The following is a 26,410-nucleotide window of genomic DNA, read 5'->3' on the forward strand; positions in this document are numbered from 1 at the left end:
AAACCTCTTGGAATTTCTTGCTGACTTTAAGAGTTAGTTCAAATTTTACAAAATCTTTCCTAATTTCCCTAGTTGTTAAGGTCTGTGTATTTATTTTCCATATATCTTTCCTTACTTACATATAGTGAAGAGGATACAACACTAGCCCTGGAGGTAGGAGGACCCAAGTTCAAAAGCAGCCCCAAATACTTATTGTGTGTCCCTGAGCAAGTAACTTAATCCTGTTTGCCTCAGTTTCCTCACCTGTAAAGTGAGTTGAAGAGGAAATGGCAAACTTTTCCAGGATCTTTGCTAAAAAAACCCCAAATGGGGTCACAGAGTTTGATATAACTAAGAACTCAACAACAACAACAAATGTTTTATCCTTCCCTGCTAGAATAGAATGTAATAATAACAGAAGCCATCTTCCCCTGATAATGTGTATTTTCAGTAACTAAAACAATGCCCGGAATATGACAGTAAATGTTTCTTGATTGATGAAATTCATGGGTTGACATGAAGAAAATGCAAAATAAATTGAAATTATTACTACTATTATCATTATTATTACTATAACAAGAGGAAGAAATAGAGTATTAAGGAGTGTTGCCTTCTCTCAAATACATTGAATAGAATGGATAAACCAATGCAACAGATAATCTGAAAACTTCAATGTCTTCTACCACACATTACCACAACTGTGAATAACAACTTAAATATCTAAGACTTTTTTTTTTTTTTAAGTTTATGGTGATAGTTGATTCTAAGGAGCTATGAGAGGGTCATCAAATAGAGAGCAAGAGAAGAAAAGAGAAAAGGGCCTTGACAAATCTCAAAATATATTATAGATCCCCAAATAAGCCAGAGTGGGCTGAATTACTTTCTTTAAACAGAAAAAAGTTTGGAAAGAAAAAAAAATGGATTTTTTAGAAAGTCACTGTCCCAACTCTTATACTTGTCCACATCTTAGGAATTCATAGAAAGTTTAAATTAAAATCAGCGTTCTGATTTAAGGAATACATATCAAAAATTAGGTAACTTTGTGGTACAAAACTTCCAACTAAGGGCATAAGACTTTAAATTTCACTGAGTGAGAGGTGTGTGTGTGTGTGTGTGTGTGTTTAATACATCCAATTATATGATGTGTCTACCTGATATCCAAAGGAGACCATCCGCCACATATCCTGCATGACATGAAAGGGACCGGTCAAAGGACTGCACAAAAGTCCATTTGTTCTTCTTGGGACAGTATCGCTCCACTGTGGGCAGAACTTGCCGCAGTTCGTTCCGGCCTCCTACAGCGTAGAGATACTCATCCATGGCGCCCAGCACAAAATGTTCCCGACAGTTTTTCATGGGCGCAATCTCGGCCCAAGAGTTACTGCGGGGATCGTAGCGACAGGCGGTGCGCACTGCGCATGTCCGACCAGTAGGATGCTCTACCTCCCCACCTGCTACGAAGAGGAAATCCCCCATGACTGCGACGCAGTGGTGGCTCCTGCCCACGGGCATCGGCTCCAGTTCGCTCCAGTTGGCTATGGCTGCTATCAGCGCGTTGTCTTGGTCAACGGGATTGAAGTAGCGGAGTTCTTTGACTTTACAGACCTCCCGCTTTTTCCCGCCGATGATGTAGAGCGTGTCTGACTGGAAGCGGGGTCTGGTCCTGCGGGTCTGCCACACGGGCTGCGCATAGATGCTCTGGTGGTACTCCAAGGCCTCATTGACCAGTGCCGTGGCTGTCTCGCTGGCTTGGACCAGAGGGTGAGACAGGGCAACTGTGTGAAGGGTGTCCACATCCATTAAACCAAAACGGATGTACTGGAGGAGCTCATCCATGTACTGGTAATGGCAGTTGTGTTCCAACCACCTCACGGCTAGCTGAAAGAGAGGGGGAGGGATTCAAAAAAAGGAGGAAAAAAGGAAGAAATGGCATATAGATAGATAGTCAAATCATACTGAATTCTAATTCTTCAACATAGAAATTAGTTCAATATGACCTAAATAACACCCATAACAAACCATATGGTCATGGAATGCTAAGAAAGTAGAATCAGGAAAGAATATTTGTTTTAAACCATAACAAAAAAAAAAAAAAAAAAAAAAAACAAAACTGATAAAGGGGCAGAAATATTTTAAGTTTTTTTTATTTTAATTTTATTTTTAATATTTTATTTATTTTAACTATTTATACACACACTCACATGTACACAATACTTTCTCCCTCAAATCATTAGTGATTAAATAAAGGTATTCTCCATTTAAGAGAGAGGGGAAAGAGTTTTTCTCAGGTGCTAACCATGTGGGGAGTGGGGAGGAAGAGTGCATATATGGCACTACAGGAAACATCAGCGATTAGTAGAATCATTGTATTTCAAATAATATATAACAACTCATGAGTCAAAGTGCTCTATCGATACAAGAAATATAGAACAATATATGATCATCTATGACCACAGGGTGTTCTTAAGGGAAAATCAATATGACACTACTAGAATGATTTAAAAGGGGAAAAAGGCTTTTTCTCTGCCCCTTTTCTAGGTATACCAGACATGAAAAAAGAAGAAAAAGAAAAAGATTAAAATATATTTGTTTTGAATTTAAGAAAGGTAAGGCCATGAATTTATTTTTTATCTTTAGAAATAGGTTCTTAATACATGTAGAATCTTGGAAATGTACGTGTAAGACCTTCATATAAATTCTTCTCAAAGGACATTATCTTCTCATTTGGTTTAAATATCAACCTGCAATTTTAACCTCTTCTCATCATTGTCTCCTCTTCCTTTTACAAAAGAAATTCCTGAAAATGAAGGCAGGCCCCATAATTGAATCCTAGACATCAGATCTTAGTGATTGAAAGAGCCTGGAACATAAAAGGTCAGCAAATACAGAACAGGAGAGATAGGGGGAAAATAAAAACATGAACACTTTTTTTTTTTTTAAAAAGGTCTATTTAAAATTATCTGAAGTACTTTTTAATTCCTGAAATATGATGCCCAAATTTGGCAGGATATATTAAACTAAACAAATACATGCAATAGTAAATGCATAAAAGATAATATAACATAGTTGATCCATGGAGATACTTTTGTCATTCTCAGCAACTGGTTTGCTAAACTGAAATAAAATTACATCTGAACAGAGATAAGAATTTAAAATAACATTAATGGGCTAAATTTTAGCAATGATACAATAGTTAGACTGCTTTTGTGGATAATAAAGCAGAACTATTTTCTTTCTTTCTAATTTGAGGATCTGCCATCCTCATGCAGGTCACTGGTGCAATGTTAGCAACTCTAGGAGAAAATTTCTGAACTCTCAGGAACAAACCAGATAATTAATCACTCTGTTCAGGTGCTTCTAAATTCTTGGGACTTGTTTCTTCAGGTTTCTTTATGAAGTATTTAGAGAAGAAAAGAGAGATGGAATATTATTCATATTCCCTCAAAATTTATAGATGTACTCACAGGTTATTTATTACTCATATTTTAGTATCCTATAGTCTTAAAATTTCCAAGAATCAAAAGGATTCAAATGAAACAAGATACTTATCTGAAGAAAAAATAATTTGCTTTAATGTGGCAGTACCTATATTCATCACAAATATGACTGATGACAAAAGAAAGACATAGTTAAGTTGGTCAATCCCTCTCCATTAGAATGGAATAACTATCCACAATCAACTTCTTACATTTCTGGCCACTTTAATGTTTCAAATGACTTGTGTTCCAACCATTTTATTGAAAAGATATTTCTATGGTTCATTTTTCATTTCAAATTGTATGGCTCATTTTTTACTTCTATGGGTTCGAGGGATGTTTTCATTCTCTTAAGTGCAACCCATACACAATAGGTATGATTTTTAATTTTGTCTACATTTTATTTCCTTTTTCTATCTGATTTTTTTTTTTGTTTTATCTGATTTTGTCTGATTTTTTTTAATCCAATCATTTCTACCTTGTTCTGGTAATTCCTCAATATTCTAAGAGTTTGTACCTTTCACTTAGAAACTACAGAGATGAGCAAAAAAGAAGCAGCAGAGGACTAATACCTCTCTGGGCTGCTTTTTTTTTTTTAACCCAGTGATCTATATATAATTATTATTTTCTTTCTCCTCATTAATCCGTTCTTTCTGCTTCTTAATCTTCTTATCCATCTAATAGGAGGGTTTTATTTTATCTTTCTAGCAAGCTATGATACTATATGAAAAAGACAGAAAACTTAACAATTCTCAGTTTCTAAGGATATCTCTGTGGAAAGATGAATCCCAAATCTATATATTTAGACCTGATTTCTTTTTTCAACTATAGATGTGTATCTACAACTACCTACAAGGCATTTCCACCTTTTCTGTCCCATTATAATTTGAAATTCAATATATACGAAAACCAAAACAAAACTAGACTCATAAACTTTTCCCAAAACCTGTTCTCCTCTTTCTGAGTTTACTATTTTGATCAATTCCCACCCAATTTCTCATATTCAAAAACATATTTTCTAATACACTTCTCTCTACCTCATCTCTCAATAATTCAAGTCCTACTGATGAAAACTTTATATAGTATCTTTTACATCTCTTCTCTTCTTAGTCCTTACCAGCTCCACCCAAATACAAAGCTTCATTATCACCAATGTGAGTTATTATAATTGCCTCCTAGCTGATGTTAGCACCTCCTCTATTTCCCCTCTGGCTCTTTTCACACACCCTAGCCAATCTAGAGATCTATTTATACAGAACTCTACTCAAATTTCTCCTAAGGCTCTTTTAATTACCTTCCTTCTAAAATGCAAATGTCTTTACCTGGTATGTCAGGCATACATGCCATATCTGGCAGCACCCAACTTTTGTGATCTTGCCTCACATTGTATTCTATTCCAAACTCCATCCCAAAACAGGCAAACTCATTCAAACATACCCAACACTTTTCTCTCTTCCTGTTTTTACTCATGCTATTCCTTCTCCCTGAAATGTAACCCTACTTTGACTACTCAATTCCCATCAGCCTTTTAAAGCTCAATTCAAATTCACTTTCTCCACTAAGCTTTCCCACTCAAACTCACAAAGCATTTTGTTTGCTTCCTTTTGCATTTACCATTTTATTATTGCATTGTGTCCACCTGTATCTCTCTTACCTTAAGCATAGTACTTAAAGACTTTGTTAACTGAAAAGTTAATAGTACTTAACTGTACTTAGCAGTACTTAACAAAAGTACTTGGCTGAAAAGTTTTAATGGCATACCATTACTATTCTATTTCTGGTTTGCTCTTTTATAATCTCTAGAGTATAATCATCACTACTGTTTTTATGTTTTTTCCATAGAATAACAATTGTATATTATTTTTCACCTCAGACATTAAGTCTACATTTTCTCAGATGAATTTTGTCTCATTTCTTTCCAATATTTTTGACTTCTCTCTGACCTCACATAATTTTTAACTTTTATCTTTTATTGATACCTTTAGGCCACCCAAGTCATTTTTACTTGTTAAGCTCATGCTTCCCCTTAAATTCAAGTGAATGCTAATTAAAACTAACTACTCTAACATCTGCCTCAGACCCCTTCTCACCTAGATATACATTTATAGACTTTAGCCGACAGTCCATTCAGAAGGCTGTGTTCACATCACAGATAATGAGCCAGGTTCTTCCAGTGGGATTCAATTAGATACTTTGGGAAACTGTATTAACTCTTTGAAGTCACCAAGATAAATCTGGTCAATTACTATTTTAGTGGAATAAATGCAACTTTTAGCAGCATACATATTCTGAAGGTAAAAAGAAAAAAAAAAAATCTCATGAAGATTAAGTAGTATCTTTAGTAATTTAGGACACCTGGCTAGGTTTACCTTCATGTGCCACATTGATGTTCTAGGGATTGACTCTTCCTTGATCCATGATTGACTTGGGTACTTTTAGCTAAGTTATTTAAAAGCTCTGCTTAATTTCATTTTTGCAAAGGCAAAAAATCTTTTTGACAAAATATAATCTTTTCTCTTTCAAACACACCTATGGCAGAAGTACAAAATTTTGAAATTAGAGAAACAATACCATAATTAATATTTGCTTCTCTAAATTCCATAAACATAGACCAGAAAGGAGCATCCTGCTTCAGACACTTGCTGTGACATTCAACAAGTCACTTATCCTGCATTAGCCTTAGTTTTTGCATCTGTAAAATGTGATGCTAATAGTAATCCAGAGAATTTATGTATAAAAGTGCTTTACAAATCTTAAAGTGTCATATATGAGCTATAATTACTATCACTATTTTTATTATCATCATCATTCAAAACAGAAATATCAAAATTATCCATACACTGGTGCCTACAGAAAATATAAATTATGTGCATAATTTAATAAAAAGAAGAAAGTATTTTAGAATCCATCCAAAATGACTGAAGTATTTAAAAAAAGAAAGAAAGAAAAAGAAAATCTAAGAACTCAAGGACACCAACTACTGGAGCAAAAACTCCCTAGTAGACAAAAACTTCTGGGAAAACTGAAAAGCAGACTGGCAAAAATTAGATGAACATCACACATCATAAACTTTAATACATTCCAAATGGTTATATTAACCTATATATGAGAGGACATATTATAAACAAATTAGAGGAGAAGGGAAAAAGATACCTTTTTACAGCTATGTAGGAAAAGGAGTTTAAACAAACAAGGCATAGCGATGATAATAAATGAACAATTTTGATTATATACAATTAAAAGTTTTGACAGATACAGTTAGAAAGGCAACGAGAAAAATTTTATAACATTTATTTGATAAAGGTATGAACATAAAATATATAGAAAACTGAAACAAAAATAAGAACAAAAACTAGTCTCCAACAAAGACTGTAAAATATGAACAAGCAAGCAGTTCTCAAAAAAAAGAAATGCACAATATTAACAATCAGATAAAAATATACTCCAAATTGAAACAATATTGAGGTTCTACTTTATTCTCATCAAATTGGCGGAGATGATGAAAATACAATTGTTGGAAGGCCTATTAGAGGTCAGGCACACTAATGCCCTCTCTGGAGTTACAAATTATTTCAAAAATTTAAAAAAAAAATTATTTTGGAATTATCCTATGATGTTTTAATTTGCATGTCAATCAACTGCCCAATTAAGTGACTTGTTATTGTCATAAGTCAGTGGTCTTGCATGATATTCTTACCATAGATTCCTCACAAGCTATAATTCTTTCTGAATTGTCTTCTCTTATTAAAATATAAGCTTCTTGAGAATAGGGACTGTCTTGATTTTTGCATTTCTATCCCAGGATTTACCACAATGTTCTAGCATATAATAATAAATTTTTCATTCTATCATACCACTTAAGTTAGCAATACTACAACTGGACACATACTGAAAAGAAGTGAAAGATAAGACATAGAAGAAAATATACATAGAAACACCTTTATTTATAACTGCACTTTTTATAGTAAAGAAACAAAATGAGTAGTCATCAATTAGAGAATGGCTAAACAAATTTGATGCATTAATGTAATAAAATATTATTGTGCCATATGATGAAAGGTACAAATTTGGAGAACAAATTTGGGCAGAATTGTATGAACTGAACCTGAATGAAATGAATAGAACTAGGGGAATAATATATACAATGACTACAACAATATAAAAAGAAATAACACAGGAAGACATAAGAACTTAGTAATGCAATGACCAATCATGATTTCAAATGGCTGAAAATGAAGCACACTATCTTTTTGGTAAACAGATAAAAAGTACAGAATGACATGTATTTTCAGATGCAGCTAATATGTGGATTTTCTTTGTTTGACTATGCTTATTACATCTCTTTGAGATGGAGGGGGTTATTTGGGGAAAGTTTGGGGATAGTGAGAGTGATATGAAAATAGTAAAAAAAGAGAGAGAGAGAGAGATTAAAGAAATATTAAAAACAAGTTCCATACTTCCATTGGCAAGGATTCTCCTTATGCACATTTCTAAATCTCCTACTCAATAAATTCCTATGGTTCCCTATTCCTTCTAGGATAAAAATAAGCATGTTGGCTTTTAAAACCCTTTATACCCAGCCTTCAGTCTATTTTGTCAGCCTCATTACATGTAATTCCCCTTTCTTCATTGTAAAATCCAGATAAACTGGCTTCTTCTCTTCCTTACCTGGCCTTCCATCTTCCTACTTAATACTTTTATACCAACTGTCTATCATACCTAGAATATACTCCCTTCTCACCTCTATCTCTTAGAATCTTTTCAAGCTAGAGTTGAAATATTACTATTGTGTGGTATGGCAACCCCCAAGTCAAAATGACTACTCAGAAATTTCTCAAAGTGAAGAACAGAAGATTCTAATAAAGCTTCTTGTTCTTCACTTTGAGAAAAGCGGCAGTCTGCTCACTGAGTTCTCCAGAGAGAGGAGGCTGATTTCACAGAAGTTAAGGGAGATTATATAGTCATAAACCACAGGAATCCATGACCCTCCCCTCTCCTTATCCAATTAATTTTCAATGGTTGCCTAAGTGGAAGTAGCACAAGCTTGCTAAATTCTAGTCATTTCAATATAGTTGACTTATTGCAGGTATGTTTGCCTAAATTTATGGTGTTCAGTTTATTTACAAGGTTAACAAATGCTTATGAGCACTCTGTACAAAAAATTTCATTTCCTCAAACCCATCAGACCTTCAAAACTAAAATAAGGAGATTTAGAGGTATTTAGAGGTAAGTAATCTTTTAAGCCAGAGGGGTTAAAAGGTTTCTAGAATAACCAAGGAAACTTAGTTTACCTCAGGCTTCCTCAATCAACAGATAGAGATAACTAGTTTAGAGACTTCTTGAATATCTCCAGGCCATTAAATAATTAGTCAGGTTCTTCTCTAAACAGTTAAATAGGAGTCAATGGGGTTATCTCAGGTATTTCTGCTAGAAGAGCAATTCCTTGCTCTTCTTCCCAGAACCTTAATGATTAACAGACCCTTGGTGCTGAGTCTTGAACTGCCCAATTATTATTCTGAGAAGTCCTCAGTTTCCCTTTTCACTCACTACTTTCTATATAAACTTTGTCCTTATCCCAACTATAGGCACCCTCTTTGTGACCTTATATTAGTTTTGTATATATTTATTCTGTATATATTTCTATGGGTAGCTAGATGGCTCAAAGATCTAATTTCAAATTTATCCTCAGGACACCAGCTCTGTGTCCCTTGAAAAATCACGTTATTCTGTTTGCCTCAGTTTCCTCATATGTAAAATAAACTGGAGAAGGAAATGGCAAACCACCCCATTATCTCTGCCATGAAAACCCCAAATAGGGTCATAGAACATAAGCTTACTCAATAGACATTTTATTTATATTCCCAATGCCTGATAAATAGCAGATGTTTAAGTGATTAATCTTAGATAAGACTCATCTCCCCAAACCTCCACAACAGATATTTCCCTATCTCAGATTAAAACATTTTCTTTTATTTTCATCTCAAAAGTGATTCTTCTATCTAGTCAAATACCAGAGTCTTCAAAGAACTAAAGCTGAGTATCCTCCAAAAAGAAGTGGAGATGTACATGCTAGGCCTGAGTGGATAGTAACATTACTATCAACTGACAAGTCTTTATTAAGTACTATTAGGTGCCAGCCACTGGGGATACAAGTATATGGAGTGGAACCATCTCTATTCCCAAGAAGTTTGCATTTAATGGGAGAATCAAAAAAAAAAAAAAAAATATATATATATATATACACACACACACACATATATGGCATTAATATATAATGAATACACATATGTATATGCATATACAGTGTAGTTCAATACAAATTAGTTGCAAAAGGGGCTAGTAGCCAACATCTCTTGAAAGACATTACCACACAAAAAAATTTACTTGTCACATAGCAAAATAAAGAGATGATTAATGGATAATCTGTTGGTCTTCACCCAATGTTAAGCTATACTTAAGGGTGCTGTTGGATGGAATACAGAGCAACTCATGGATTCGATTATGTATTTAAAATTCCTCTCCAACCATACGATCCTCACTAGATGATTTCAAAACTCTTATTTTGTATACTTTGTACTAGTTCTTTCTGTTATTCTTTATCTTTCCCTGATCAATCACCTTGCAATCAAAAAACACCTACTAGGTGCCAGCTACTCTGCAAGAAACTGGGATATGAGAACAAAGAATGGATCATTCTCTATTCTTAAGGAGCTTGAATTTATTTTCTCTAAATTAAATCATTATAAATCCTACAGCCTAGCATCATATGCCATATTTTTTTCTCCCTCCTTATAATCTTATCTTTGTGGTCCTCTCCAAACTGCCTTTCACTTTATCTTCTCTGGAACCGTACAGATTATAATAATCTGACATAGAAGCAACGAATGAATGAGAGAATTATGTGTTCAAATTTATATAAAAACAGAGTATTACCACCCTGTTCATCATTTCATTCCCTGACACAATAGGATGCTAGATTCTTTGGGAAATTTTTGTGTTAAGGATAGTTACATGAAAATTCTAACTTCTTAAACTCTAAAATGATCTGTTAACCATAAATATCAAAAACTTAATTCAGACATACTCAGGTCCAAACACAACTTCTATGATTTAAAGTTTATAAATAGCAATCACCTCTAAAATTAAAAAGTAAAACTTACTGATAAAAAACAAAATATGATTATTACAATAACCCACGATGTACTCTTCATTGTGCCTAAATTTTGGAATACTTCAGATTAAATAAATCACACATCTAGAGTCAACTTGAAGGGGGAAGAACAGATACAGCATTTTGGAAAAGAAAATTTTTCTTGATTTTTTTCACTACTTTAATTTTTCTCTTGAAAAATTCATTTTAATTTTGAGTTATTCTAGATCAATAGCAGTTAGTTCACAAATATACAAAGAGCTATTTTCTTTTATTTGTTTTTTCCTCAATTCACACCAGGTAGATCCTACTCCATGGTGATTCTTCAAATATATCATTCTGGGCATCAGAAATGTTACTCAAGATCACACAGGAGCCTACAGGCTCAGAAGAAAATGGATTTATCTTTTCACAGTATACTTTGTAATGTTTCATAAATGTAGCATGCCACTAGCAACACCCAGAGTCAGAATACAAGTGGAACTCATTTCCAATAAACATGATATATAAAAAATCCAGATTAAGGCAGAATATTATTTATATTTTTAAAAAGATTCCTCACTGAATTTTTTAAAAATGGTTAATACCTTAGTATATTTAAACTGTGATATCTATCCCAACCCCCAAAATATAAATATAACTTGTGAGGAATATACATTATGTTAAAAGAAAAGAAATCTTGCAACAATTACCTAACACATTATACTAATAACTCCAATTAAATTTTGTCAACATAATATCTTTTGATCATTCCTAAATGAATCTAGAATATGACTTTTCATGAAAACTCTAGCACAAAACTGCTTTTAAAACAAACTATTTCATATTTATGCAAAGTATATATGGGCATGTATATATATATATATGCACTATATATAGATAAGTGTGAATATACCTATTTATACATTTGTATACATGTACATGTACACATGAATATATACATATATTTGTATATGGAGGTAGATAAATGTATTGTGACACACAATTATGTATATTCATATACATTTATGAAAAATCTGAAATATGAATCTATTGGTATGCTGGAGCAAATTCAAACTGGCTTGTGAAAAATGATTGTTAAATTTTCAGTGTAAGCATTTACATTTAGAAGACATTGTAGATCTCTACAATGAATTTTATTAATTTATGTGGATTTAAGAAATTGATGAAGAAAATGTTAATAATGCATATTATACTGTAAAAAGTCTATCATATATACTCTTTTTTTCCCCTCAGAAAGTCCAGTTAAACATTTATCATTTTGTGTGTGTGTGTGTGTGTGTGTGTAAAACAATATCAAAGGTAAGTTTCTTATTCACAATTAGTTACTTAGGAATTATTCCAAAATGCAGAATTTCACTAAGCAGTAAGTTGGGCTTGGAATTCAAATCCTCTAATACTGATCCTTGCCAAAACTTAATTTTTTCTACAAAATGCTCCTGCTATCTAAATCGTAGAAGCCTTTTGAAGAAAGCTTGCTTTAAGTTTTAAGTTATATTGATGTGTGTTATTATTTTCAACTATTTTATTATTTAAATCATTTCTGAAAATATACATTAAATTGCATCTGACAAGTATTTATTTATTATATACCTTTATAATAAAGGTTAAAGTATTTTTTAAAAGCTTATTTTCATCAGGTGGTTAATCTAACCTTTATCTTCAGCATAATAAGATAATAAAAATCTCACACTTGTTCAATAAATAAGACCAATATTCATTGTTCCGTGACTATCAGTTTTGATAAAAGGTAACTTGCCACAGCCCTCACAACTAATGAGCAGGGCTAAATGACTTACAGTTCACCTAGAGCCCAAAATTTCTCCACCTTATTCACCCTCATATGCAGGGTAGACCACCATCCCATAAAAGGATCCTTCATCCTAATTTGAAAGATTAGAATAGAAAGATAAGGCAAGATAAACATCCCCTATTTTTCTCATCTTTTTAACTGGAAGTCCCTCACAATGAAGTCGCAGGTCTGATCCAAAAAGAAAAAAAAAGATACTTTATATATTGATATTAACTCACCAGAATATTAAAACATCAAATTTGTTTTTCTCTTAGAAACAGCAAAGGGAATTTTAGTCCAACAGATAATATATCCCTCAAATCAAAAAGTACCTGAAACTAGGGATTCGGAATTACAACATTTCCTCAACCAGAACAATGAAAATGCTGCCATGACAGTACTCACCAGAGCACTCTAATTAAAATCGTGTCAACATTTTGCTTGTAAAACAGATATTTCAGGGGGAGAGGAGGAGGGAATTTGTATGTATGCACATTAACCATTATAGCTGACTGCAGGCATATGTATATATATGACATGCATGGTACTTCTTTTCCTCCAAGAAATTTAGTTTAAAAAAATTGATGAAGCCTCAATAAACTGCCAGAGAAAAACACCTGAAAGGATTTAAAAGAAACTTCAGCCTGGCAAAGCTGATAATAATGTAGAAGTATTTTCATGGCTCATTTAACCCTTTAAAAAGTTGGGGGGAGTGACCATTATTATTCTTATTTCCTAAACTATTAGCACAACTAATAAGCTCTTAGTCTGGTTGATGCCTATAAATGCACATTACTGAAATAGATATCTAAACAACTCTAAAACGAGGAAACTCTTTGGTTCTAGAGCAGTGGTCTTCAAATTATGGGGGGGGGGGGAATTTTGACTTGACCCCAAGGAGTGTGTGTGTGTGTGTGTGTGTGTATCTGTGTATATGTATGTGTGTGTGTGTATATGTATATATATACACACATATATGTATATAAAATATGTATATGTGTATATATACGTGTTTATATGTGCATATACGTTTATAAAACTATATACAGTTACAGATATAGGAGAGAGATCAACCATCTAAAATGTAAAAAGCTGAACAAATCTTTTACTGTTCTTGTGATAGGCAATTATGGGGCCCATCTCCAACAAAATCACACTTACTTGATCCTCTAACACTCTCCGATTTCCCCCCTTGCTTCTGCTATGGGAATTCCCAGCAACCTTTCTTCCGGCACAGGTGTCAGTCTCTCAGGGGACTTATAACCTAACGAACACTTGGATGCTCCTAGCAAGAGCCGTGCAGGTGGCTCTATTCCTACGCATTTGAGTTGGCAGATCCCTTCACACAGGGCCATGACCAATGAACAAAAATCATCCTTTCCTTTGTGTGGAGCCCAAGGGATGAGCAGACAGATGAGCTGAGGTTTGTATCACAGACATTTTTTCATTATCCGTCTTTCCAAACCCACACATCTTCTAAAATTCCCTATTATTTTCCTGTTTCCAGGTTCCTGTCCTGATAGTCATGTAAGCAACTTGTGAGTCAGTTTCTACTCTTCCTTTATCCTTACCTCACAGATCCAATCAATTACTAGAACTTTCTATCTCTATCCAGAACATCTCTTAAATACATCCTCTTCATTTCACTCACACAGTTCAGAATCTGGTTCAGAGCTCCATTACCTCTCCCTAGACTCCCAAGAGTTTTTCCATTGGACCCCCTACCCTTTTGATTCTCCCCTTTGAAATCCATTCTCCCCACAACTGTTCAAGTGATTGTCCTGAAATGCAAGTGTTATCATGTCATTGCCTCTGACTCAATGAACTCCAATGGCTTTTGACTAACTCTAGAGACACATATTCTTTCAACTTTACATCAATTTTGTTCTAATTTCTCATTCTAATAGAATGTACATTATTAGTACAGTGCTATATATAATATGTAAATAAGTAAATAAACATTTGATGGGAATGGTTTTACTGATGGATAGAATGTATGATCAAAAAAAAAAAAAAGTTGAGATCACTGATATAGGCCATCCACTTTATAAAGAGAAGGATTACAGACACACACACACACACAAAACCATGCCAAGTGTTTTCTCAGCTCCCCATAAAGTGTGAGATGTCCCTGTATGTAGAACATTAAAAAAAGAAAAAAAAAAAAACCTAAGTTCTGTTTTACAAGAAGCTTAGTAAGGAAACTGAAGCATAACTCATTTTGAGTTCTTCAAATTATAATGTATTCTAGACAACCTTTAAGTTTAAGTATAGATAAGTGTGAATATACCTATTTATACATTTGTATACATGTACATATACACATGACTATATACATATATTTGTATATGGAGGTAGATAAAAAAATAAAGATATTTTAAAGTAGAAGTTTTTAACTTAGGGTCTATGAACTTGGGTTTTTTAATATATATTTTGATATTATATTTCAATATAATTTGGTTCTTGAGGAATCCAAAGCACTATTCTGAGAAGGGACCATACTTCATAATTCTGTCCAAGATGTCCATGAAAGGAAAGCAATATGCATTTATATAACATACCAGGCATTGTAGCATGTATTTTTTAAAAAAAATACTGTTTTATGTGAGCCTCACAACTATCCTACAACATAAGAGCTACAAATGTTCCCATTTTATAGAGAAGTAAACTAAGGAAGGCAGAGGTTAAATGACTTGACCAAGATGAGTCAGTAAGTGTCTGAAGCTGAATTTTCCTGATTCCAGGCCCTGCTGCTTATTCTATGTGTCATCTAGTTATATTTTTTGTTCCATGGCACAGAAAAGGTAAAGTTTTTCATGGAATAAAAAGTATGGTTGATTGGGCAGAAGCTAGACTTGTGATGAGGAAGATATGAGATTCAAGAAAAACCTATGTTTTGTGTGAAAATAGACAAATCAGTAATTCAGGCAACTCTCCAAATCCATAACTTCCAGAGAAGTTTCAGTTCATGGAGTCAGTGAGTCAACAAGAAAAGATTAAGCACTTACTATGCAAAAAAGCACTGAATATGTGTCAGGCATTGTTATGGGGAGACAAAAAAGTCAAAACCATGATCTCTGCTTTCTAGAAGCATAATTTTGATATCTCTTACTCAAATTAATATTTATTCAGTTTATTGTGACTTAGGAAGGATATCAGTGATTATATTAGTGAATTAAACAGAATAAGATTAAGTTAATTATGTATGTTAATGCTGTTAGGATAAGTGTTATGAATGGTTAATATACCAAGGTATTGATACCTATACTTGTCAGCTAGATTAATATTATTAATTAAAAATGTAATAAGAATGTAATTGCTGCCCTCCCCCTTAGCCCCAGCCCATAGCCTAACATGCTGTAATAAGATTCATTTGCTGGTATAAGACCCCTCACCTTTATGTATCACTATCATTCATTACTTTATGAGCTTTGCTTCAAACCAACAATTTCCATGAACCCTTATTGTCTGTTGGTCAAATTACTTGAATTTTATGTCTTGTGGAAGTTTCTGAAATGTTTCTGAGAGGGTCTCCATGACCTTTGTTAGTCCCTCATTGAGATAACATGGAGTTGATGATCTGTGGAAGATCTGCTGACAAAGTGGTTATGAGTAATGGATATTTACCTTTGCCAACTCTTTGAGATTTCTCTATTCTGGAACTGACCAATCAGCAAAATTCTACTTTGCTGAGAATAAGTGTGTAAAAGTAGAAAATGCCTAAGCACTGGCCTACCTGATCTTGAGGAGTGTTTGGACCCAATTAATTAGGGACCACTTTTATCCCTAAAAAACTGAATATGCCTGAAGCTCTGTCTTAGCAACTTTTGTTATAAATTAGAATTTTCTGACCCAATAAATCTAATGGGGAGATGATGAAAAAAATTATCCATACCCAACATATACAATATAAATGCAAAGTACTCACAGGAGGAGGAGACATGCAGAGGAAGTACCCGGGAAAAGCCTCTTGAAGAAAATCAAATTCAAATTGAGTCTTGACAGAAGCCAGAATGGCAGACATAAGGTGAGGGGAGGAGAGTTGCAGAGATGAGGGACAGATAGTAAAAAGTATAATGGAGATGGAGTTGTGGAAACAAGGAATAGTAAGAAGGTCATTGTGCTGGATCATAGAGTTCCTAGAGAAGGAATAAGGTGGTAGAAGGCTGGAAAGGTAGGAAGGGGCTTAGTGGAGAAGGGATTCAAATGACAGCATTTTAGTTTTGTTCCTGGAAGTAAAAGGAAGTCAATCTAGTTTATTGAATAGAAGAGTGATATAGTCAAATGTGCACCTTAAGAAAATCACTTTGGCAGCTGGATGGAAGATGGATGCGAATGGGGAGATACTTGAGACAAAGAGACCAAGCAGAAGTTACTGATAAGCCAGGCCTGTGGCAAAAAGGATCCTTAGCAAGCTAATGCTTTGTGAGGGGAGAACATAAGTGAAAAATGTTATCGAGACAGAAACCAGGCTTAACAATAGATTAGTTCTGTAGGATGAGTTTGAGGAAGAGCTTGAGGATGATACTGAGGCTGTGAGTTTGGTAAATAGAAGAATGATGGATCTCTTGGCTGTAATGGGAAAACAGGGAAGAAAGAAAATAAGTTCTGTTTTAGACATGTTGAGTTTGATGAGCCCACTTCCACTTTGAGCTTTCTAAAAGGTGAAAAGTGATGAAACTCTGAGCAGAGGAGATAGATTAAGGCTGTATATAGAGACCTGAGATTGATTTGCATATTGCATTTGCAATTGACCCATCATCAATTATGAGATCACTAAAGAAGCTGGTATAGAAAATGGAAAAATGGAGAACCCAGGATAGACATTTAAGAGCCCCATTAAAGTGACACAAATGGGTGTCACTTTGATCCAGCCAAAGGAGATAAAAAATTAGTGGTCAGAGAGGTAGAAGGAACAATGTTAAAAACTGAAAGAAGACAGTATCCAAGAGAAGAAAGTGATCATTAGATCACTACAGATAGGTCAAAAATGATGAGGAAGACAGGGGAGTTAACATGTTTCTTATACCAATGCTATGATAAGACTGGGCTAAACAAACAAAAAGTTTAGATTTACCTGGAGCTATACCAAGGTGCAGAATATTTTAGCTGAAAGAACTTCGATTACAAACCCATAGTGCACCCCCTGAAAAAGTAAACTTGTGGTTTTACCAAAAAATGACCCCTCACATAGGACCCCTGAAACACAATAAATTAAAGTCATTATTTATTGTGTCCATTACATGTGAGATACCATGCTATGTGCTGAGGATACAAATACAAAAACAAAACGGTCTCTCCCTTCAAGGAGTTTATATTCTAATGGAGAAAACTATAGATAGATAGATAGATAGATAGATAGACAGATAGATGCATACATACATACAATAAGCTGAAAAATAACTAAAAGTAACCACTATAGGTATTTCTTAATTGGACCTCAGAAGTTTTAGAAGTTACGTTTGGAATTTTTTTTTATTGTCTCTGTGAGTCCTTTCTGTTTGAGGGCTGCTGATTTATTCTATATTCACCTGAAATTATATTTTTACATCTGACATTTGGTCATGAATGGAGTTGCTGGATTTTTGAGATTTTTTTCATATAGAGAATAATCATTATTGTCATTCAGTTATTTTCAGTCTATGTAATCCAACATAGGGATTTTTTGGCAAAGATACTAGAATAGTTCTGCTATTTCCTTTTCTAGCTTATTTTACAGATAGGACACTAAGGCAAACAGAATTAAGCGACTTGCCCAGTTTCCCACAGCTAGTATCTGAGGCTGGTTTTGAACTCAGAAGAGGTGTCCTAAGTCCAGGACCAGTATTCTGGCCACTGTACTACTGAGTTACTCCATTATAACCATTACTTTATATTATTGTGGCTTTTCAATATCAACTATATAGGTATTTCACAACTCTTAGATAATTCTAAGAGATGTTTCAAAAATAAAATAACAAAAAGCAACAAGAATACATTTTAGGTCTCTGATAATATTACCCTAAAATAGTTTTATAATGTCAAATAGGCTCTTATGTAAAAATATAAATATCTGACAAATTACATTGTGCATGATAATTTTCATCCCTAGGAATTTTTAAGAGAAAAAAAATTTCATCCCCAGGCTTAGTACATAAAGGTCTTTATGTAGGTGAAAAGGAAAGAAAGGAAGATTTATGAATAGGAAACATGAAATATATTCTTCCTTCCTCACCCCCCAACCATATTCTAGAGATAATGAAAATCATCCTTGGTCTTAGCACATTTGAGTAAAACATATGAATAATTCATCAGATATATACAACATACTCAAAATTCCTTCTCAATGGTGCATACCAGCCTCCCCCATCTGACCATTTGTACACAGCAGGACTACAGAGCAAAACATCCCCACCCTGAGGTGTTTGGCTTCATCCTAAATCCTCCTGTAAAAGGCAAAGGAACTCAGGAGGGATAGGATCCCTCTTTAAATTTAAATTCTTTCACAGATGATTCCAACAAAGAAAAATAGGACAAAGTAGCTCGAAAGGCCAAAGTGGCTACCCAGGGAGTGTCTTGAAGTACTCCTATTTTTTTCCCCCAAAAAAGGGATCTCCAAAAGATTCAAAAGGAGACAGGTAGCCAAGGGTGGAAACAGGTAAGTTCTAGAAGGGTAATGTAAATGAGATAAAAGCTCAGAAGGAGCAGAGACTCAAAAAAGGCCCAGGAAAAAAAATGCATTTCTGACAAGAACATAAGGAAAGTGGTAGTTCAGCATATGGCATAATCTTAACAGGTCACAAAATTTCAAAAGTGAAATGCACCTGACCAACTATCTGAAAAAAGAATTTCATTTACAACTTCTTTCCACAATCTGCATCCTCACAGAATTTCAGAATTATAAGGAACCATAGAAACCATTAAGTCCAAAACATACTTGAATAAGAATGCTCTCCATGATATAGATATAGCTATATAAACACACATATGCATGCACACACAGGCATGCATACATACATGCATGCACATATATGTATTATGCATGCATGCAGGTGCATACACATGTGTATGTGTACACAGTGTATGTATATATATATATACATATACACATATATACAAACATCTATACATACATGCATATATATATATATATATATATACACACTAGTGTTCACTCATTGAGGAAGAACCATTACCTTCTTTTCCAGGCAATCATTCCTCTTTTAGATATACCTAAGGAGTATTTTTTTTCTTTTGCCTAAAGTCTAATTCTAGCCATTATTTCTGGTTCTGTTCACTGAAATTAAGGAGAAAAAAATTTAATCAAACCTTTTTGTTCCCTACATGATAGCCCTTCAAATGTTGTAGTTGCGATCTTGTTCAACCTGTTTTTCTTTTTTTTTCTGGGTTATATATATCCAGGTCTTTCAGTAAATTCTCATGCAGCATGATCTTGAGGTCTTTCACCATCAGGCTGACCCATCTCTGAATATGCTCCTCTTTATCAACATTCTTCTTAAGAGGTCCTGCCCAGATCTAAACAATATCCTGCAGGTGTAGTTTGATGAGAAAAGGGTCCAATGGAACTATAACCTCCCATTTCCTAGATGCTATTCCTCTTTCAGCACTGCTTAGCTATGGGAGCATCCACATCATAGTGTTGATTCATGCTGAGCTTGTTTGTGTCTACTAAAACGCTTGTATCTTTTATCCAGAGGAACTGCTATTTACCCATATATGCCCCATTCATATTTGTGAGGCTTTTTTTTAAAAACTCAAATGTAAGAACTCAGATTTATATTTATTAAATTTTACCTTATTAGATTTGGATCAAAATTGTAGCCTGTCAAGATCTTTATGAAATTATTTCTCTATCCCTCCTAGCTTTGTAGCATTTGCAAATTTGACAATTAATACTGCCTTTCGGTAAGTAGTTTTTAGCTATGCCTCCTATCTTTGCAACATCTGCAAATCTGATAATAAGGCATTTAGATAAGTTATTGATTAAAAAAAAAAAGTGAACTATTATAGGGCTAAGCAGAAATCCCTGGGGCATTCCATTAGACACCTCCCTCCAAGATGATAGTGTACCATTAATGAGAGAAAGAAAGCTGAACTACCCCTCTTTAATTTTTTTTTTCCATTTCTTTATCAAATAATGATCTTCAGATTGGGAAAAGTAGAATAAATATGGTTGATAGCCAAGAAAAAGATAAAATAACAGATAAATATTTTGAAGGAATTAAAGTTTCCAAACACAGAAAGAACATGATAAAATTCTGGAATTGTGGTCAGTAATCTGAAGAATTAAAGGAAATGGAGAAATGTTAGAAAACTAGAAATGAATAAATAATTTTCAAAAATGAAAAGAAATTTGGATTCTAGAAACTACATAAATACCAATGGAAATAATCTAGAATAGATTATACAATAGCCAAATTGTAAATATTTGGAAAGAGAAGTGGAAATCATTAGGAAGAAGTTTACTCAGAACAAGGATGGGGGGTAATATAGCTGGGGTCGGAGGAGCAGGGTCCACATCCCAAGGCTGTCAATTACCTATGTGAACTTGGTCAAGTCACTTACATTCTCTGTGCCTCAGTTTCTTCATCTATAAAATTTTAGAATTAAATTATATGACCTTTGAGGTCTTAGTTCTGGATGAATGATTCTATAATTTACAAAAATCTAGTTTTTTATAAAATTAGAATAGCTAATATACCATTTATCATAGGTAAAATATTTCTGGATTTTAGTTAGACATCTGACAAAGACCTTCATGATATCTTGTAGACAAGAGAGAAAAATGGGGTCTGAATGAGAATAAAGTTAAGTGGATTAGTCTTCAGCTGAATGAATGTTGATAAATGGATCAGCATAAACCTGGAGGGACATCTCTAATGGCATTGCTCTGTCCTTGGTCCTATAGTCACCATTCTTTAAAGTCAGTGACTTGAAAACAAAGATGGCATACTTATCAACTTTATGGATGACATAAAGCAGAAAGGGGATAGCTAGCTAATAGAATGTATGACAGAATCAGAATTCAAGATCTTGACAGGCATGGACAATGAGCTAAGGCAAATAGGAAAATATAATAGGGGTAGATAATATACAGTCCTATATATATATAAGTTCAAAAAATCAACTACAAAATGAATTTTTAATGATAAGTTAAAAATATATGGTGAGCTAAAAAGTATATTCAAGCCTAAGCTGAATCAATAGAAACAAACCCACAGAATTAATGCCATATTTTTTTGGGGGGGGGGAAAACAAGGCAATCAGGGTTTAAGTGACTTGTTTAGGGTCACACCGCTAATAAGTATCAAGTGAAAGCCATAGTATTTAGAATAAGATGGGACATTAAGGAATCATCTAGTCAAACTATCTCATTTTATAGATGAGGAAACTGAGAACTTGGGGTAGCAAGAAGCTAAGCAGAAAAATATAAATCATATTCCAAACAAAGTACTTTTTTCATTACAAAATAGTAATAATATAACTTAATAACAATAATATAACTTACACAGCACTGTATGTTTTACAATATTGGACTTTAAATCAATATAAGCAAAAATTTCCTAAGTCTAAAAGTGGAGTCATCTTAAAAAGTAGGGAGCTCTCCATTAATAGGTATATTTAAATAGAAGTTGAATGATATCCCTACCAGCAATATTATATACCATATTTGGAGAGAATCACTGCATCATGTAGGTGCAGAGGGTAAGGAAGGATTAGAATCAATTACCAACCTGTAAAAGATACTCTTTCAGGGATGGATATGCAGGTCAATGGCTTTCCAAAAAATGTATACACAATAGACTTTTAAGATTAATCTGCATTACTGACAATTTCTACATCACTTTCTAAAGTCTAGATAATCGACAAAATAATAAATCAAGGTGTGATTTATAACATTTGCTGATTTCTGAGATGCAAATGTTCACAATGAAAATTTCACTATCAGATCTCACGTGGTAGTACAAGGTAGCTCCAGCACACCCTTAATTTCATGGCAAGTTTATCAGTGTGTAGTTCTTTCTGTACTCCTAGAATGGAACTGAAAGATGCAAAGAATAAAAATGGAATTTTTCAAAATACTATTTGGTTCTGTATTAATTTTTCTGAATAGAAAACTATATAGATTACAGGGCCTTATATGGTCTCCTTGCTTTAAAGATAAAGTAGCTCAAGGAAGATGGTAAAAATCTTATGCTTCCTTACTATTAGCGTGTATATGTGTGTGTGTATGTGTGTGTGTCTGTGTGTGTGTGTGTGTGTATGATTTTTGCTAACTAGCACAGTGGATAGCACTGGTTGGCACAGAACAGACAAAATGTTAGACATGTGGTTAGAAAGACCTGAATTCAAATCTTGCCTCAGCAACAAAATAACGTTTTGGTCGGGTATACTTATTGTGTATCTAATTTATATTTTAATATATTTAACATCTACTGGTCATCCTGCCATCTAGGGGAGGGGGTGGGGGGGTAAGAGGTGAAAAATTGGAACAAGAGGTTTGGCAATTGTTAATGCTGTAAAGTTACCCATGTTTATATCCTGTAAATAAAAGGCTATTAAATAAAAATAAAAATTAAAAAAAAAATCTTTCCTCAGTAACTTATTAACTATGATGGCCCTGGGCAAGTCATTTAACTCAGTTTCTTCATTTTTTAAATGAGCTGCAGAAGGAAACAGCAAAATAGTACAGTTATCTTTGCCAAGGAACAGGGTCATGAAGAGTTGGACATGAGCAAAATGAATTAACAACATGATGGAAAGGTTGATGGGATTGAATTCAGGAGACCCAAGTTCAAATTAGGCCTGATACAATTATTAGCTGTGTGACCCTGAGCAAATCACTTAACCTATTTGCCTCAGTTTTCTTAATTTCTTTTTTTTTTTTGTTGTTGTTGAGGCAATTGGGGTTGTAGTGTCCTGTTAATCTTCTGGAGGTCTCTGGGGCAAGAATAGCCAGGTGTTAAAAATCCAAATTCTTTATTCTTTATTGTATCCTTGCCTGGAGCCTGGCTAGCTTTCTTGAGGCACTTCAGACTGGCCTTGGTCTTAGTGGGGGGAGCAGGAGGACAGGCCAGCCACCACTAGGCTGATGAAGATGGAATGAATCTCTCTCCTTAGCTCTGAGAGCTTGAGCTCCCACCCCCAGTCCTCTGTCTTCTCTGGTTCTGACCCTGACTGAGTTTGTTACAGCTTATATGCTCTATTTTAATTACATCATAGGTGTCAATCCTGTGGAACTATATTAAGTACTAAGTACATGTACTGAACTAGAGAACTATTAAGCACCATGCTAAACTAGATAACCATGGTCTCATCAATTCTATTGAGCTAGGATCTTGTAAGAATCCTTGTTTCAAGTATAAGAGTTCTGGCCTAATATAGTTAAGTGACTTGCCCAGCTAGGGCAACAGTCACAGCTAGGAAGTATTAAGTGTCCAAGACCAGATTTTAACCCAGGTCCTCCTGATTTCAGGGCTGGTGCTCTATCCACTGTACTATCTAGCTGCCCCAGTTTTCTTATCTTTAAAATGGGGATATTAATAGAAACTACCTCAATTGCAAAGATAAAAAGAAATAATAATTATAAAAAATGTTTAGCACTATGCTTGGAATATAGTAGGCACTTACTAAATGCTTGTTTTTTTTTCCCTCTAGTGAAAGACTGAGTTGTTCTGGAATTCTGTTTTCTGTCCAATTTCATAACCACAGCTGATATACTATATAGATCATACCTAGATAGAACTAATGTTGCACAATATTAAAGTGTTGGTTTTCTTGCTGTTGTGCTTTCTTATACAAATGCAACTATAACTTGTAAAGATAGGGTAAGTTACTAGCACATTAAAAAAAAACAATAATAAGTGACTATTTTGCCCTGAAATTATCCAAGAAGAGTCAGGGATCTAAAACAGCTATTCCTTGTAATTGATTTCTCCACTATAGGCATTGTTGAAAATATACCCATAGATACTAATACATTGTTGGTGGAGTTGCGAAATGATCCAGCCATTCTGGAGAGCAATTTGGAACTATGTCCAAAGGGCATACCCTTTGTCCAGCAATGTTTCTGAGCTTATATTCCAGAGAGATCTTAAAGGAGGGAAAGGGAACCACATGTGCAAAAATGTTTGTGGCAGCCCTTTTTGTAGTGGCAAAGAACCAGAAACTGAGTGAATGCCCATCAGCTGGAGAATGGTTGAATAAATTATGGTATATAAGTGTTATGGAATATTATTTTTCTATAAGAAATGATCAACAGGATGATTTCAGAGAGGCCTGGAGAGACTTATATGAACTGATGCTGAGTGAAATGAGCAGAAGCAGGAGATCACTGTACACTGCAACAGCAAGATTATGCAGCAATCAATTCTGAAGGATGTATCTCTTTCCAACAATGAGGTGATTCAGGTCAGTTCCAATAAACTTATGATTGAGAGAGTCATCTACACTCAGAAAAAGGACTGAGGACTGAAAATGGATCACAACATAGTATTTTCATCTTTTTTGTTGTTGTTTGCTTCATATCTCTGAAAAGTAAACTCTTAACAATGACCACCATATTACCAAGAGGTGGGGCATACTTGGTTCTGGAAGAACTAAGTAGGAAAGCAACCTACAGACTGCTAGTTACTCTCTTTCTCCATTTAACCCATCTACCAAGATGGCCAGGTGTGGCCACTAAGCATGCTACAGTTTTTTTGAGCCACAGGTGAGAGTTGTGTGCCAGGTAGACTTCAAAGGTGGATAATCAGGCTTGAAAAGTGCTCAGCAAGCTCTCACATTAGTGGAGTTAGTCCTCTCTGAACATCCCATACACCATCATAATCTACTATTTTTTCCCTTTATTAAAGCTTTTTATTTACTACTCTTTAATTTCACTTCAACCTACCTTTAAAGAGAATTTAAACCAGAAGCATCAAGCAGGTGGCCCACAACACTCTTGAGTGAGAACCAAATTAAAATGTAATCAAGATCATTTAACAAAATAAAAGTACAATAAAACATAAATAATGTTACAATTTAAAACAAAATCAATATAAGGCTTCCAAGAGTCCTTTATTTAATAGTCCTTGGTTCTGAGTGCAATATCACTGACCTAAACCATAGGAGCTTGATCTTTTTTGCTTCTTGGACTCCTTTGGCAGGATTAAGAAGTCTATGGATTCTTCTCAAAATAACACTTTTAATGCATAAAATAAAATATTGGAGATTACAAAGGAAAACAATTATATCAAAACACACTTATAAAAATATTTTTCTTTTAACATCTGTTAAGAGCACCTGGTCTAAATATATACCTTTAAAAGTATCCACATGATGCCAAAATGGCCCAGAATCATAGTTTAGGGGTTGGAAGGAGACTGAGATATCATTTTGTGAAGTCCTCTCATTTTATATTTTAGGAAAGTAAGTCCACATAGAGGTTAAATGGCTTGGCCAAGGTCAGACAGGGAATAATAAAGCAGTTGTAGACCTGGTCCCAGGTCTGTTTCCAAACTAACATTCTTTCCATTACATTATGTTGCTTACCATCTTAGAATTTAGTGCTAAGAGACCTTAGCTATCATCTAATCCAAATCTTTAGTTTAATAAAAGAGGAAGCTCCTCCCAAAGACAGTAAATGACTTGCTCAACATCATACAGAAAGAGATTAGATTTGAAACCAAGACTTCAGGTTGCAAAAATCTTTCTACTACAATATGTTGCCTGCTTCTAAGAATTATTTCAGTGAGAAAGGGAGGAATAGTGAATAGGGTATTTGGCATCTATAAACTAAATTGATAATAGAGTTCTTTATTTTTCAGCTTATCGTTCTGCTACTTGTAGGCACAGCCTAAACGTTCAGTGAAAAATAATGCAATTAGTTGACTAGACTATAAACACATTACAGTGCTTCATAAAGTTCCTAGTTGTAATTCAAGGGTTTGGCTATTTTTCTACAAATCTATATACTTCTTAGAATATTCATTCATGATCTGGGATTGGGGGGGGGGGAATTTCCCACATGGA

General features: G+C 34.2%; 1 protein-coding gene across 3 annotated transcripts in view; it reads right to left on the bottom strand.

Annotated features, from left to right (window-relative positions):
• The window catches only part of KLHL32 (kelch like family member 32), a 213,110-nt gene that overhangs the window by 32,821 nt on the left and 153,879 nt on the right, over positions 1 to 26,410 (bottom strand). Inside the window, exon 6 of one of the 3 annotated variants that reach the window (XM_031964500.1) lies at positions 1,131 to 1,857. The exons of the other annotated variants lie outside the window; for them this stretch is intronic. Coding sequence (XP_031820360.1) covers positions 1,131 to 1,857 — 727 coding nt within the window. The remainder of the gene's footprint in view (positions 1 to 1,130; positions 1,858 to 26,410) is intronic. 3 annotated transcript variants of the gene reach the window in all.

The sequence above is a fragment of the Sarcophilus harrisii genome, chromosome 4, assembly GCF_902635505.1.
Source record: "Sarcophilus harrisii chromosome 4, mSarHar1.11, whole genome shotgun sequence".
NCBI lineage: Eukaryota > Metazoa > Chordata > Mammalia > Dasyuromorphia > Dasyuridae > Sarcophilus > Sarcophilus harrisii.